Genomic DNA, 11977 nt, shown 5'->3' with positions numbered 1-11977 from the left:
ATGAGATGAGGAGCAACGCATTGCTCAATTAGCATCTACATCCTGAACACAGGCTATCCTGACATTTAGAAGAACTTTGTCTGTAGTTATAAAATGATATCATCCAATATCGCTGCAGCCAGTGCATCAAAACGTCAACAGACACCTCGTTCATGTTTCTGCAATGTCAGTATGAGACGTCTTTTTTTTTTTTTTTGGTTTTGTTTTGTTTTTGTTTTTTTGGCTTATTCAAAAGGCCACCCACTCCATGAGCTCCATATGAGGAGCTTTTGAAGTTTTGCTTCAGTACATCAGTCTGTGTCTTTGTAATCAGATTGTGGTTTGAGCTGTGTTGTTACTATATCCCTCCGCAAGACTACATGTCATGCACATTATGTCACTGACCACAATTATTGTTTTACATCATTCATCCCTTCACTGTAACCGCTTATATTTGGGATACATTATCAGGCTGGAACAAAGAGCGGCTCGTGCGCGGCTCGTTTTAGTTTTAGTTTCTCTTTTTTTTGTTCACCTAAATAGAATCCTGCACCTCATCAATCTACCTCTGTCTGTCGTGTTCATTCAAAATGTATGTTTGCATGACGATAAGACAAAACAAAAGATGCGTATCTTTTTCACATGATCTCATCACAGTTCAAGCTGATTAGGCCTGTCCCCACTTTATCCATTTTCCCCCTGCAGACAGGAAAGTTATGTATTTTAAATCAGTGTCATCTTGATTACGAAGAGGAAGAATCCAGTCTTTCATCTGTTTGAATGACGTGAAGCAGACGCTATTGTGTGTCGTGTCAGCTGATATCAGTCGGACCTCTGTAGCGGTCGGACGGATTCACCCTGTTTAGCTGAAGCTTTATCTCCCTGTCTCGTACCATCATTCTGGATCACTGCGTTACAAGACAACGTTATGTGGGTTGCCACTTCTCATTAAATGTGTCGCCACTTAGGGGAGGATGGAGATAAAAAGCGGCATGTTTTTGAAAAACTATCTGTGTACATACGCAAAAACATCCAGGGCGCTTACGGGGAAAACAAGTATGTACAGCTGCTTGATGGAAAAACAAGGTAATATGGAAATAAAATATTTTTAAAAACAGTGTGTTCATGTCTGCATGGTGAACTGCTTTCTCTAAATATAAAAAACTAAACTAAACTAAATATAACAGCAATTCTGTCCAATATTTGGTTCTTGGTTATGGAGCTAAAGTCTGGATTACCAAAGTTATTGAAATACATCCTGAGAGAAACATGAAAGTTGTAATGAACACAAAGGTTAACTTCATAATGGAATGATAGGAAAGTCATGTGAGAAGGATTTCTGTGCCAATCTGTCATGTAGCTGTTACATGGACCGATTCTTAATTCTTAAGCGCTTTCTACTCTGAGTACTTAAAGTGCTTTACATAAATTGTACATTCACCCAATGACTTCTTCCCCCCTTTTTCCTACATGCATCGTAGAGCAACATGGGGTTAATATCTGGCGCAAGGATGTTTAGCATGCAGACTGGGATCAAACCACCAAGCTTCCAGTTAGTAGGTGACCTGTTCTACCATCTGAGCTACACCCACACCATAGCAACAGAAAAGCTCAGGAAGCATCATAGCTATATATACAATAGTTGTCAAGAAGCAAACTATTTAAACTTCAACACTGGGCTTGAGTGAGTCCCTTCTTAGATAAAACTCTGTAACTGTGTCAGATTAGATGAAATAAGACTCATACAATCAAGTATAGCTTGCTGTTCTCTACATAGGAAGTGCCAAAAGCCAGTTACAAATAACAAGTTAGTGAGCATTAGAATCAGTGAAACCAGCTAGATTTGTTTTATAAAAACCAGAAAAAAAAGAAAGTCTGATTAGGGACATATGCATGAGTAAAAAGGACCGTAAAAGGTTATTTGCCTTTAAGCATCTTTGAGTCATACTGTTTAATTTTGTTTTGGATCAAAATGAAAGTTTCAAAACCTTCTGGCATGCCAGTCCTTCTTTCTGGAAGTTTTGGGGGGTCCCACAGGCAGTGTTGGTCAAGTTACTTGAAAAAAGTAATCAGTAACTAATTACTGATTACTTCCCCCCAAAAGTAATCCCGTTACTTTACTGATTACTTATTTTCAAAAGTAATTAATTACTTAGTTACTCAGTTACTTAGTTACTTTTTTAAAACACGATTTACAACCTGAGGAGGTGATAAAGCGATAGATCTTTCAGCCCAATTCTACTTTTTCTGCATAATCCATCATACAAAATGTAATCAAATGGAAAAGTCTCTATAAAACTTGTTTTATTAGTTTTAATCTTTTAATTGTATGCATGAAGCAAAAATAAAATTATATGCACCATTCTCTGTCTTGAATAAATTTGTTTAACATTTAAACCTATTTTCTGCACATTCCAGCACATAAAATAAAATATTTTTTGTGTTTACACTCAGTCTTTCAAATAGATGCAAGTAAAACACAGCAGAAAATAAATAAAATCAAAGACTAGCGGTCCTTTTGCTCTATTTTCACCTGTAAAGCAGGAGTTGGGTAGGCGGAGGTTTACCCTGGTGCAGGTGCCGCGGTCAGTGGAAGAATCCGCGAGTTTCTCTGTGAGTTTCCCATTACCTCGTTGCGCACTCGGTGCTTGTTTAGGGTTTTTTTTTTCGCTGTGAAAAGAAGTTTTCTTCCCACACACAACGGACACTAATGTTTTTGCCACTTTTTATGGAATCAAACTCAAAGTAAGGTCAGTACTTCCACGCTTTAAACGCTGCACACTCATACTCTCTCCCACAATCGATATGTGATCCACTGTTGATCTGCACACAGCTGTTGTCATGAACGTTGCACTCGCTTACGTCACTGTCATGAGACATTCTCGCAAAAAAAATCACGGTTTTAGTAACGCAGTAACGCAGCGTTACTACGGAAAGTAACGTAATCTAATTACCGTTTTTGCAATAGTAATCCCTTATTTTACTAGTTACTTGAAAAAAGTAATCAGATTACAGTAACGCATTACAAGTAACGCGTTACTGTAATCTGATTACTTTACTGCCCATCTCTGCCCACAGGGGCCGTTGTCCGATACACCAAGTCTGTTGTTGTACCAACAGACTATATATAAAAGATGGATTCAGTGAACATGATGTCACCCACTAGTGTGACTGCCACCTTTTTAAACTAGATATCACCGTAGCAAGAGGAGGATCTGACTTACCCGGCACAGCACATTCATACAATAGCAGCTCATAAATCATCAAGTGAAATGTCCCAGTGAAAACTAGAAACTGATTCAATGAGTCGTTACTCATTGAATCAGTAAATCACTTTCTCTTTTATGCAACTAAACTTCCTTTTGCAGGCTTTGTACACCTTTGTATACAGTCTATGTTACTGCCGGATACTCGTTTGCTCTCCTGCTTCACATCGCAAAGACTTCTCAAGACTCTGGTTGTTTTCACCATATTGTGCAGTGTGACATCAACACAAAGCAATAACCACGTCAATAAGGTTCAGCGTCTGGGAACCGTGAACATCTCAGCTAAATTTCATGGGCGCTGAGCCGGTAGTTGTTGTTACTTTACTTATGTGAGAGATCATTGAGAGTCGTTTACACTTGCAAAGACAGAGAAAAAGGGAAAAAAGAAAAGAAAATTTGGTTGAGACATACGGCTGGGTGACATTTGGGTTTTAGAGAATATAGTTAATCATACGGAAAAGACATTTCTCTCCATGCACCACTGGAGTCACACAGCAATAACAAAGAACAGTTCAGCAGCTGTGGTCACATTTGGCGCATGATATGCCACTTTGTTTGTGTCCAGTATCCAACAGGACTACATAACTGAGTGAGGCGCAGAACAGGACCTGTTTTCATTAGAGCTTTTCCTGAAGGGAACTGCAATTTTCCTTTATTAAGCTTTAAAGTTAGAGATGAAGATGGATTGTGTTTCCTTCATACTGGGGAACGAGTGCCAGGCATGACTAACTTGAAGTCATTTTAAGGGTTCCCCCAGTGTGTACACACAGCATGTAGGCATACTGTGCGTGTGTATGTGCAGCGGAACATATTTAAATGCATATACACAAGTGGCAGCATTTATTTTCCTTTCACACACTTCGCACGCACGCCCAAAGCACTTCTGTTCTCTTTGAAAATCAAATTAGGGTTGTCAAAAAAACCAACCCCCCCCCCCCCCCCCCCCCCCCCCCAAAGAAAAAACAAAGAAAAAAACAGGCACTGTAAGTTAAAGAAGACTTTTAGACTCTGTGATGCAAAACAAATATCACCTTAACCTTTTCAAGCTGACAAGCTGTTTCAGCTGCACCTATTACTCTGAAAGGAAACCACATTTTTGATATTCATCTGACATGTGCTAATTTATCCGTCTTTACATGAGATGCAATGGAACATGATGCATTATTAACATGGAGAAAGGAGGATTTCAGGTTGGATTTACGCTTTTGATCCTTTTGGAGAGTCTTTTTTTTTTTTTTCATTTTCAAAGCCAGTTGAGGAATATTTGGGAAGAAAGGAATTTTAATTTCCAGAAATTCAAACCAACACACAAAGTGAATATACTCCCCACTCCTTCTAGCCCCCTGCTGGTTAACTAATAGGTTAGGAGTGATTGACAGGAGAGATTCACGCCTCCTGCCTCTCATGCGTCTGCTTGTTAGGATCCATGGCTTTCTGCACATTTCAGCTTAAAATTAGGAAAGCACTGGGATGTGACCGGCTCTTTCTCTGAGATGCACAATTCAGTTTATCTTTTGGCTACCAACCTTTGAATCTCAGAGCTTTAATCTGAATTCCAGCCACTAAATAGCCATGAAAAGATATGATCTAGATTCCCCAAAGCGTTAACAACTATCTTCACGCTGTTTTACCTCTCATCGGCTTTTCTTTGCTTCCTGTGTAGCATGCTTCTGATCCCACATTTCCTGTTGTTTCATTATTATCCTGCTTCAAGATTTAATTCCCAGAAGGTTTATGAGCTCCGTACTCTGTTACCTGCTGACACTAATCTACATTGAAAGTCTCCAGCTGCTACAAGGCCCAACATCTAGCTGCAAAAAGCTTTTCAGGTCCCTCTGTACATCCACTTCCTTTCAGCTGAGTTGTAATGTGGCTTGTATGTCTGCAAATATGTCCTTGACATTGGTCGACCCGCTGGTGACATGCATGAGTGTGCATTTCCCTGCAGTCTGTGGTCTTTAGAGGATGAGTCCGTCAATAAAACAACACATCTTTTTTTTAAGTTTTTCTAACATTTGTTGAATGCACCGTACATGTGTAATTTTCCTGATGAAAGCCTTGTGCTACCTCTGGACTGGCAACACTGCCAGATTCTGTCCCGGGATAGGCTTTCAGCCCCCTCAGTGACCCCATTAAGTGGTTAAGAAAATGGACTGATGGAAGTGACCTGACAACATGACACAAACACCTTTAAATGCTGTTTCACAAGTGCTGAGCAAATTTTAGTGTCTTGATTTGTGCGGCCTTGTGTGACAGCTCACAATCAGCCTTGAGAAGACTTCACCGTGTCTCTTAAAAGTCCCAAACTTCTAAAAAGTTTGTTTTTTTTACCATGACTGTTATAAATATGTCAGCACGCACAAGTTGTGTGTACAGGCATCAGGAGACCCGATACTGATCGATGAGGAGAAAGCGTTGCTGTGAAACAGGAGAGCTCGTGCATCACAGTGATGTTACGTCATCACAGTTTGGACGTGTTTTCAAGCTCTGTTTGCAAATTCTGCATCATAATCATGTGCAATTTGTTAGAGCTGGCATGGAAAAAATGTCCTTTTGTCAACAAAGGCCCAAAAAAAATCATCACGTTTTAGTTATACTGAATTAATTCGTAGCCATAAGTTCACTAAACATTCTCTGATTCGAAGCCTGACGAGGAAATGATGTGACGACGGGCGACAAACATGGCAGACACGACGTCAGCTAGAATGTTTTTTCAACATTAGCTTTCATCAGCCAACCAAAAATACCCACATTTTTTGCCTTGAAAGATTACAGAAATAGCGCACAGGGAAACATTGCCCAGCATGTAGATTGAGTGATAAGCCATACAGTGAAGCCATCCTCTTGGGTATAATCACTGTAACATTTGCTTTATGGGCACATGCTAAAGCTGGAAGCTGTCAGCTGAATGGACACAAACGCAACTCTTTCAGGCCTAATGACTTGTGGAAAATGATGCTGACTTTTTTGAATGGGATACTATTTGAGGCAGAAAATATTTTGGGTGAGCACCTAGAAACAATCAGTAGTATTTCACTTTAAGGTATTTTGCCACCGGCTTCACTTTTTAGACTCGGTGACTACATCTGATATTTTAAACACAGTCTCTTTGTGCTATTCATTAGACTAAGTTGTGCTTTCACACATCCTTCCATGGCCCAGAAGTTGTTTCCCTCCACCATCATGGAGAATTTCCAATTTCATAGACTGTACCTTGAGGACAATGGAAAATACTATGGGAAGAGTTTAGAGTGAGGAAACAAAGGTGTGTGTGTGTGTGTGATAAAGTGTTTTATCGTGTGAGGTGACGTAGATATAGATATATCAGCTTCTCCACAAAATTCACTCAGTGTGATTTTGATATAGTCAAATATGAAAATATAAATGATTACCAGAGTACCTGAGTATTTTTTTTAATGTATAATATTATCTGCAGTGGGGACATTTCTAGTTGTGTTTTCTTTAACATATAGGTGGCTACTCATTACTTTTTCTATTTCAGCCATTGTGTTGTAGATTTGCTACTGTTCTTGGGATCATTGGCCTTTTGCATGAACCAGTTTGAGCCAAGCTTTATGTGTCAGACAGATGGCTTCACGTTTGGCTCTGGAATACTTTGGTATTCAGAGGAGTTCCTATCCGACTCAATCACTGCAAGACGCCCAGGTACTGTGACTGCAATACAAGCCCAAATCATCATCCCTCCACCACCGTGCTTGACAGACGCTGTGAGGTGCAGGTGCTGATATGTTATGGTCAAGCATGGCCGCTTTGATCTCATCTGTTCAAATGACATTGGTCCTGATCTTACAGTTCGTTCAGATGTTGCTTTTCAAAGGGAAGTCTTTTTCTTTTTTAAGAGAAGATGTTTTTCTCCTGGCAACTCTTTCAAGTAAGGCATACTTCAGTCTATTTCTACTTGTACTGTCATGAACTTTAATTTTTAACTTGCTAACCGAAGCTTTTAGAGTCTGCAATGTAACTCTTGGGTTTTTTACAGTTTCTATGAGCATTACTCGGTCTGACCATGGGGTGATTTTCCTGGGACACTGTGAGGGACCAAGCAGCCAAAGCAAAGAGGACACAAGCAAAAAATATCTTCAAAAAGGGTTTTCTTTATTTTAACCCTCAAAAAGTCCAAAATTAACAAAATTCAAAACCATACTTAGCAGGCCCATAAAACAGGTCAACTAAATATAACTCTACAAAAAGTAATTTCCAAAAACTTAAACAACAAAGTGAGACACAACTTAACTCACAAACTGACCTAATTAAAAAGACACATGAGGGTAGCTTTTATAATGATTTGGCCAAACCATTTGAACACAATAGGGGGGAAAACAAAAACACACACATATTAACTAAGCACAGAATAACCCAACTAAACCTAAAACACCCCTGCTCCTGGTAAGCCCATGGTTGGTCCTGCTGAGCAGGCATTTTGTCCCCAGAGTCCTCAGCCACGCCTTTTGCCCAGACAGGAAACAGCCACCGCCCAAACCCAGGTAACTCAAAGAAAGAGAAACATAATTAATATAACAAAACATTTTAGAAAAACCATACAATGCTACTATGTGCGCGCCTCATAATACCAGTGTTAGGTTTAACCAAATGATTAATGAATTATATTAATGAAGAATACTGCAAAGCAAAATAATAAAGTGAAAAATGGACTAATTTACCCCTGTGTGGCTGCTGCCATCACACACCCCCCCTCTTCAGGACTCTCGCTGGTACAGCGAGAGAGGAAGTCGGCGGTAACGTTGTTCTTCCCAGGAATGTGCTTGATGACAAACCGGAAAGGTTGCAGAGCAAGGTACCATCTTGTGATCCTTCCGTTCTTATCTTTCATCTTTTCCATCCACTGAAGTGCACTGTGATCCGTCTCCAGGGTGAATTCTCTTCCAAGAAGGTAGTACCTGAAGGAATCAAGGGCCCACTTGATTGCAAGGGCCTCCTTTTCCACTGTTGAATATCGAACCTCTCTCGGGAACAGCTTTCGGCTGATATAAGCAACAGGATGACGTTCTCCTTCCAAACCTTGAAGTAGCACTGCTCCCAGACCCCTATGAGATGCATCCGTTTGAAGGAAAAAGTGCTCATTAAAGTCTGGACTGTACAAAACTGGTTCGCTACTCAGTGATTGACTGATGTCCTTGAAAGCTGCTATAGCCTCCTCTGTCCAGTTAATCTGATTAGGACACTTGATGCCTATCAAGTCCGTTAGCAGAGCTGCCCTGGTGGAGAATCGTGGTATGAACCGACGATAAAAGCCTGCCATGCCCAAAAAGGATCTTAGTTGCTTCCTTGTCTGTGGGAGAGGACAAGACTCAATGGCTTGGATCTTACTGACCTGAGGCTTGATCACCCCATTCCCGATCACATGGCCCAGGTACGCAGTCTCAGCAGAGGCAAAAACACACTTAGAGGGGTTCACCGTCAACCCAGCAGTGCCAAGACGGTCGAAGACAGCATGCAGATGTTCCAAGTGTTCCTCCCATGTGGTGCTGTAGATGACAATATCATCAAGATATGCAGATGCAAAATCTGAGAAACCACATAGTACTTGGTCCATTAATCTCTGAAAGGTTGCTGGAGCCCCATGCAGCCCGAATGGCATCACTGTAAATTGGAAGAGACCCCAAGGTGTTCGAAAGGCAGTCAACTTCTTTGATCGCTCCGTTAGTGGCACCTGCCAATATCCCTTGCACAGGTCAAGTGTGGTCAAGTACTTTGCCTTCCCCAGCCGTTCCAGCAAATCATCAATGCGTGGTGTGGGGTATGAATCAAACAGTGATATTGAGTTTAGGTACCTGAAGTCTATACAGAACCTCATGCTTTCATCCTTCTTTGGCACCAGGACCACTGGATTACACCACTCACTCTTTGATGGCTCAATGATCCCCAAGGACAACATGAGGTCGATTTCCTTCTTCAGGGATATTAGCAGACGTTCAGGGATCCTGTAGCTCAAACGCTTTACTGCGACGCCCTCTTTAATGACAATGTCATGCTCAACAATATCTGTTCGGCCAGGATTCACTTGAAGCACCTCAGAGTTGCATGCAGCTCTCACCTGAAGCTGTTTATCATCTGGCAGATGACTAAGGTCAAAATCTACCACATCAGCAGAAGGCAAGTATTGCTCACCAACCTCTTCTTCCTCTGGCACACCCCTTATGAGCATCACCTCTGCTGTCTTTTCAGGGCGCTGCGCCCATTCCTTCAATAGATTTATGTGCAGAACCCTGCTGGAGCGTGGCTTTCCAGGGATGAACACTTGGTAAGTAGTGGACCCCAATTTCTTCTGAACCTCAAAGGGCCCTTGCCACTTAGCCAATAGCTTGTTGTTGTCAGTGGGGAGGAGCACCAACACCTTTTGTCCAGGACTAAAAGACCTCTGACGAGCTGCTCGGTCATACCAAAACTTCTGCTTCTGCTGGATTTTGGTCATATTTGACTGAGCAAGCTCACTCATTTTCTGCAGTCGCTCCCTCATCTGCACAACATAGGAAACAATGTTAACAGAGTCCATCTTTTCCTTGCCTCCCTCCCAGATGTTTCTTAGGAGGGCTAGAGGTCCTTGTACCTCATACCCATACAAAAGTTCGAACGGAGAGAAACCAGTGGAGGCTTGTGGCACTTCCCTGTAGGCAAAGAGAAGATAAGGAAGCCACTGATCCCAATCAGCACCATTCTTATCTACCACCTTCCGGAGCATCTGCTTCAGAGTCTGATTGAACCGTTCTGTTAGCCCATCAGTCTGAGGATGGTATGGGGTGGTCCTCAGGCTTCTAATGCCCAGCAGCTTGTACACCTGTTTTAGTAAGTTGGACATAAAGTTACTCCCCTGATCAGTCAGTATTTCCTGTGGGAACCCTACTCTTGCGAAGAGCTGTACAAGGCAGAAAGCTACTGATTTTGCCTTGATGGATTTCAGTGGGAAGACCTCTGGATATTTAGTTGCGTAATCAGTGATTACAAGCATATAGCGATTCCCTGACTTACTCTTCTCAACAGGTCCAACAATATCCATTCCGAGGCGCTCAAATGGGGTACCAATAATAGGCAGTGGTTGGAGTGGAGCTTTGGAAGGGACTTTGGAGGATGTCATCTGGCACTGAGGACAGCTCTTACAGAAGTAGGCTACATCTCTATGGAGGCCAGGCCAGAAAAAATGTTGTTTAATACGAGCTGTGGTTTTGTGCTTACCAAGGTGGCCAGACCAGGGAATAGAGTGTCCCAAATTAAGCACAGTTTCTCTAACCTCTTGGGGGACCACTAGCTTCAGAAGTGAGCCCATCTGATGGTAAAGTATGCCATTTTGCAAGACATAGTCACTTTTGTTAATGCCTGCCTCCTCTACTTGGTCCTTGTCTATTGCTCGCTGAAAACAGGAAGCTAAACTAGGATCAGTTTTTTGCAACTCTATTATATTGCCAGGAATTTGAAGTCCCAAAGGCAAGTCTGGGTCAGTATGCATTTCTGGGTGTACTATAGTATGCTGGAACTTCTCCTGTCTCCTCTGTCTGCGACTTTTCCGAGGCTTCACAAGTGCAACTTCCCATTCCTCATCAAAAAATGGCAAGGCACTGAAAACTTCTGAGGTTTCACTAGATTTTTGAGCTTGGGCTCTAGTAACAGCCACATTGCATTGATGATTCTGGTCTGACTCCAACAAATCAAAAAGCACTGGAAAATCTCGTCCCAGAATAGCTGAATAAGGCAGGTTATCAACCACCCCAACATTTAAAAGGTAAGTCTGTCCATTCACTTTAATGTACATGTCAGCTGTTGAGTACATCTTCTCATCTCCGTGCACACAACAAATGGGGATGGTATCACTGACACGGACAATATTGGGGGGCACAAAATCTCTGTGTATCAGTGTACGAGAACTGCCAGAATCAAGCAAAGCTCTTAAAGTTGTTCCATTAGCTTCAATTTTTATCATTTTAACAGTCTGGTCACACTGGAGCCCATGTTCAGCATGTGAACGTGGCATGAAACACATTTGAACCATCTTAGCTGAGGTTTTTGGGCACATTGGCTTTGTGTGGCCCTCTAACCCACAGAGGTAACAAACAATCTTTTTTGAATTTTTTAATGGTCTGCCAGCAAACTGGTTCTCACCCACAGGAGTTTTTTCTGCTGACAATGGCCTTTGATGATACATCTGGGCTGATTTGGGGCCTTCCTTTGGCATTTTATTTGCATTACAGGTCCAAGGTTGCCCTTTCCTCCTGGCAGCTACAAACACTTCTGCCAGCTCAGCTGCCTTCGCTGCAGAAGACGGATTGTGCTCTCGAATCCAAACCTGTAGCTCAGGGGACAACATTCTCAAATATTGTTCAAGGATGATTATTTCACCAATTTCTTGGTTCGTTTTACCTTTTGGCTGAATCCATTTCCCGTACAGATCTTTAAGTCGAGCATACAACTCCTTAGGGTTCTCATCAAGCCTGACTTCCAGTGAACGGAATCGCTGCCTGTAGGTCTCAGGGTTAACATCATACTTGGACAAAATTGCAGCTTTAACTTTGTCATAGCTGAGAGAGTCATCAATATCCATATGAACGTATGCCCCTCTTGCCTTGCCCGTTAGCAGTGGTATTAATCGAAAAACCCAGTCTGTTTTTTCCCAACGATATGCTAAGGCAATCCGTTCAAATGTAGTCAAAAAATGCTCAATATCATCACTATCAGTCAACTTTTCCAGTCTGGGTTCATGC

The 11977-nt window shown here is 41.8% G+C and overlaps 1 protein-coding gene across 1 annotated transcript; it reads right to left on the bottom strand.

Moving 5' to 3' along the window:
• Window positions 1-7559: 7559 nt before the first annotated feature.
• Window positions 7560-11692, bottom strand: LOC113022921 (uncharacterized). Its single transcript, XM_026168858.1, has 2 exons — window positions 11637-11692; window positions 7560-11562 (listed from the first exon to the last, which is right to left on the bottom strand). The coding sequence occupies exons 1-2, from the start codon at window positions 11679-11681 to the stop codon at window positions 7924-7926; spliced, it is 3684 nt and encodes a 1227-aa protein (XP_026024643.1). The 5' UTR covers window positions 11682-11692; the 3' UTR covers window positions 7560-7923.
• Between the last annotated feature and the right edge of the window lie 285 nt (window positions 11693-11977).

Source organism: Astatotilapia calliptera, chromosome 5 (genome assembly GCF_900246225.1).
Source record: "Astatotilapia calliptera chromosome 5, fAstCal1.2, whole genome shotgun sequence".
In the NCBI taxonomy this organism is placed as follows: domain Eukaryota; kingdom Metazoa; phylum Chordata; class Actinopteri; order Cichliformes; family Cichlidae; genus Astatotilapia; species Astatotilapia calliptera.
The sequence above is the reverse complement of the archived record's forward strand: the minus strand, read 5'-3'. Positions and strand labels throughout refer to the sequence as shown.

Bases quoted from the DNA above. Each gene is read 5' to 3' on its own strand.
- LOC113022921 (XM_026168858.1), bottom strand. From the start codon at position 11,681: ATGCTCGACTTAAAGATCTGTACGGGAAATGGATTCAGCCAAAAG. The intron at 11,563-11,636 runs GTAAAACGAACC...CCTGAGCTACAG, and splicing joins GAAATGGATTCAGCCAAAAG to GTTTGGATTCGAGAGCACAA.